Genomic DNA, 3,414 nt, shown 5'->3' with positions numbered 1-3,414 from the left:
CTTCTTTTTTTTTTTATGCAGATTGTAGATTTCTTTACCAAATCAAATTCCATTTCTTGTTTTAATTGGCAAACTCTCAATACTTGTAGCTGTCGTATCGTGAGTTTAATAAGAGATGTTAAAAAATAATCTTTATTTTTTTATTTGTTAAGGGTAAAATAATATTTTAGTTTAGCCTATATTTTTTTTATTTGTTAAGGGTAGAATAATATTTTAGTTTATCCTATATATAATCTCTTGTATTTAGATTACTTCATAATAAAGAGATCAATGAAAACCTTAACCTTTTCTCTCTTGTATTTGTATTTTTTTATGTAAGTTTGGATTGCTTTAACAATAGAAACGTGAATAACTAGATAAAACATCAAGGAACAAAACAAATTAAAATTTCTCGAGTTAAGAAAGTGATTTGTTTAGCTGAGAAACTCAAAGTTCCTGTAACACTGTTGTGGGATTTTGTGAGAGAAAAAACCTAAGAGAGTCGTGAAGGGTTAAAATGGTTCAGGCTTCAGAGAGAGTGGAGAATGGGCTATTTTTCAACTTGCAGATGGAATCATTTCTGTGGGATGTTCTCGAGAAGAAGGTTTGATTTCTACTAATGAATCTTTATTATAATGTACTGGCAGGCTAGGTCTATAACCTTGAAAGAGTCTAGTGCATTCATTTTGCTAGAAGAAAATGAGCTGCTGCATTCAACAGTCAAGTATTCTGACCAAAAAAATAAAAACAAAAACAAAGTATGTCACTTATCATAAATTACAGCACTTGAGATCTCTCTAGCTGTTAGAGAGAATCTTGGTAATTTTACGCAGTTCCGAAGGAAAATCTCCTATATCCATTCTTTCACTTGGCAAATCAGCAGAACATCGAAGTCCAACTTGCAGGATTGAAGCCAAGCACTCCTTTACCTTTCCAATGTTGATGCTTCTGCTGCCTCTTGGACCATTTCTCCTTGTCTGAGCTTCCTCTTGGATATCATTTGAGAGTAGAGGATCAATAATCTCCATTACCTGATCAGGAAGGGCTGCTTTAACAAAACTATGCAAGTTAAATTCCCCTGTAAACATGCTGTCGATGGGCCTTTTTCCTGTGAACATCTCCAGTAAGAGAATTCCATAACTATACACATCACCATGTGTTGAAGCCTCTCCTCCCATTCCGTATTCTGCAATTTAAGCAAAAATTAAGAAAGTCTTTTACTAAGATTTCCTAGATAGCATAGACATCATGTTCGAAATGATGTTATATATCGTCTTCAAATTGGAATTATAAAGCAACACGTCACATGTATAGCAGAAAATACAAACATAGTTATTGGATATGTAGCAAGTTGATTTCTAAATGAATACGAGGAAGAGTAATTGCTTAATATTTTACCTGGTGCTACATAACCAATGGTTCCTCGTATGCAAATTGAGCTGGACTCTGTAGAAAATGACTCCCCAAGAGCAGCTAAAAGAATCTTTGCCAGGCCAAAATCACCCACACGAGCAGTAAGGTCATTGTCAAGAAGGATGTTGCTCGGTTTTAGATCACAATGAACTACTGTTGTTTCACATTGGTTGTGAAGATAATCTAATGCTAGGGCCACATCAGTCGCTATGTTTATCCTTTGCAGCAGACTTAAATTTTTGAAATCTTCTGATTCCGTTGAACTTGCATGTAACCAGCTCTCCAAACTCCCATTTGGCATAAACTCCATGATCAAAGCTTTGAAGTCATCGCCTTTGAAATCAATGGTTGAGCAAGAATTTGCAATTCTAACAAGATTTCGATGTCTGATATTCCTCAACGCGTTGATTTCAGCCATGAAAGTATTGTTGGCTCCTCTTTGTTGAAGCTTGAATACCTTTACAGCTACTTGATCATCAGATCCAAGTATACCTTTGTAGACGGTACCATATTTTCCGTCCCCAATTATGTTGGTCGACGAGAACCCACCAGTAGCACGTGCAAGTTCCGAATAGGAAACTCTTTGGTATCTCTTCTCTAATGGTGAGACCAAAGAAGGTCCACTTTTGTTTGTTTTTTTGATGTGTATAACAGCACAGACAGATGCCAACAACAGGAGAAGGAAAAGTGCAATACTGCTTATAAGAATTACTACCTTCCAAGGAAAACCATTCTCTTGTCTCTGTTTTGGGCATTCATGCAATTGCAGTGCCTTGATTCCTCCACATAGCTTGTCATTTCCGGCAACTGAAAATGCACTAGCATTGTTGAAAACTCCTCCATTTGGCACTTCACCATCAAAACTGTTAAGGGAAAGGTTGAGATAACCAAGAAGAGGTAATTCACCAAGAAACTTAGGAATTTGCCCAGACAAATTGTTGCGGGCAAGGTTGAGGACTCGAATACTTCTTAGCTTCTTGAAAGAAGAAGGAATAGTTCCTTCAAAGAAGTTGCCCTCCATGTTGAGGTTTTCCAACATGACACAATTCTCGATAGAACGTGGAATTTCTCCAGATAATTTGTTTTCTGAAATATCCAGTTCATTAAGATTTCTTGCATTACCCAGTTGAGATGGTAATGGACCTGTTAAATTATTTAAAGCTAAGAAGAGGCCAACTAGAGAATCAATACCAGCAAGTTTCTCAGGTATCACACCACTAAGACGATTGTATGAAAGTTCCAACCCTTCTAGTTGACTGTAATTTGCCAGAGAAACTGGTATAGTTCCCTCAAGAAAATTGTCTGCTAGATTGAGACGAAGTATTCCAGAAAGGTTTCCGAAGGAGGATGGAATATTTCCTGAGATTTTGTTGGCGTAAATATGAAGCTCTTGCAACTTGGAAAGTTTTCCAATAGAATCAGGTAATCTTCCTGTAAGCATGTTTCCAGCAAATGCAAGATAATCCAGGTTCTTAAGATTTTCAATCTCTACAGGAATGTCTCCAGTTATGTAGTTAGTCTGCAGTGTTAACCAATAAAGGCTGGTAGAGAGATTTGCAATAGAGATTGGCAATACGCCTCTAAGATGATTTTCAAAAAACCACACCTCTCTTAAATTGGTGCAATTGGTTAAGGAGGTAAGAAAGGTTAAATCGCTCGTATTCTCATCCCCAAGCGGATTGCCGCCAAAGTTTATTGTTTCAAGATTTTGCAGGTTTCCCAAATTATATGGAACAGGCCCCGTTAAGGAATTATATGCTAAATCAATATCTATGAGGCTTGAGAAATTGACTATAGATTTTGGAATATGACCAAAGAATTGGTTTGTTCCGAGATAAAGATTTTGCAGATTGGGTAGGGTTAAGCCTATATCATGTGGGAGGCGACCTGTTAATCGGTTCTCCGCAAAGGAAAGCAAATTGATGGATGAGATATTGTAAAGCTGTTCAGGAACCATACCAGACAATTTGTTGGAATACAAATTTAGAAAATCCAAGGCTGAGAGTCGTCCTAGTTCAGCAG

At 37.0% G+C, this 3,414-nt stretch overlaps 1 protein-coding gene across 2 annotated transcripts in view; it reads right to left on the bottom strand.

Moving 5' to 3' along the window:
* Positions 1-630: 630 nt before the first annotated feature.
* Positions 631-3,414, bottom strand: part of LOC105133343 (probable LRR receptor-like serine/threonine-protein kinase At3g47570) — a 3,864-nt gene continuing 1,080 nt past the window's right edge. For both annotated transcript variants that reach the window (XM_011037297.1, XM_011037298.1), the window contains 2 exons: positions 1,378-3,414; positions 631-1,165 (listed from right to left, as the gene is read on the bottom strand). In XM_011037297.1, coding sequence (XP_011035599.1) covers positions 777-1,165; positions 1,378-3,414 — 2,426 coding nt within the window. In that variant the 3' untranslated portion in view covers positions 631-776. The remainder of the gene's footprint in view (positions 1,166-1,377) is intronic.

The sequence above is a fragment of the Populus euphratica genome, unplaced genomic scaffold (assembly GCF_000495115.2).
Source record: "Populus euphratica unplaced genomic scaffold, PopEup_1.0 scaffold114.1, whole genome shotgun sequence".
Lineage (NCBI taxonomy): Eukaryota > Viridiplantae > Streptophyta > Magnoliopsida > Malpighiales > Salicaceae > Populus > Populus euphratica.
The sequence above is the reverse complement of the archived record's forward strand: the minus strand, read 5'-3'. Positions and strand labels throughout refer to the sequence as shown.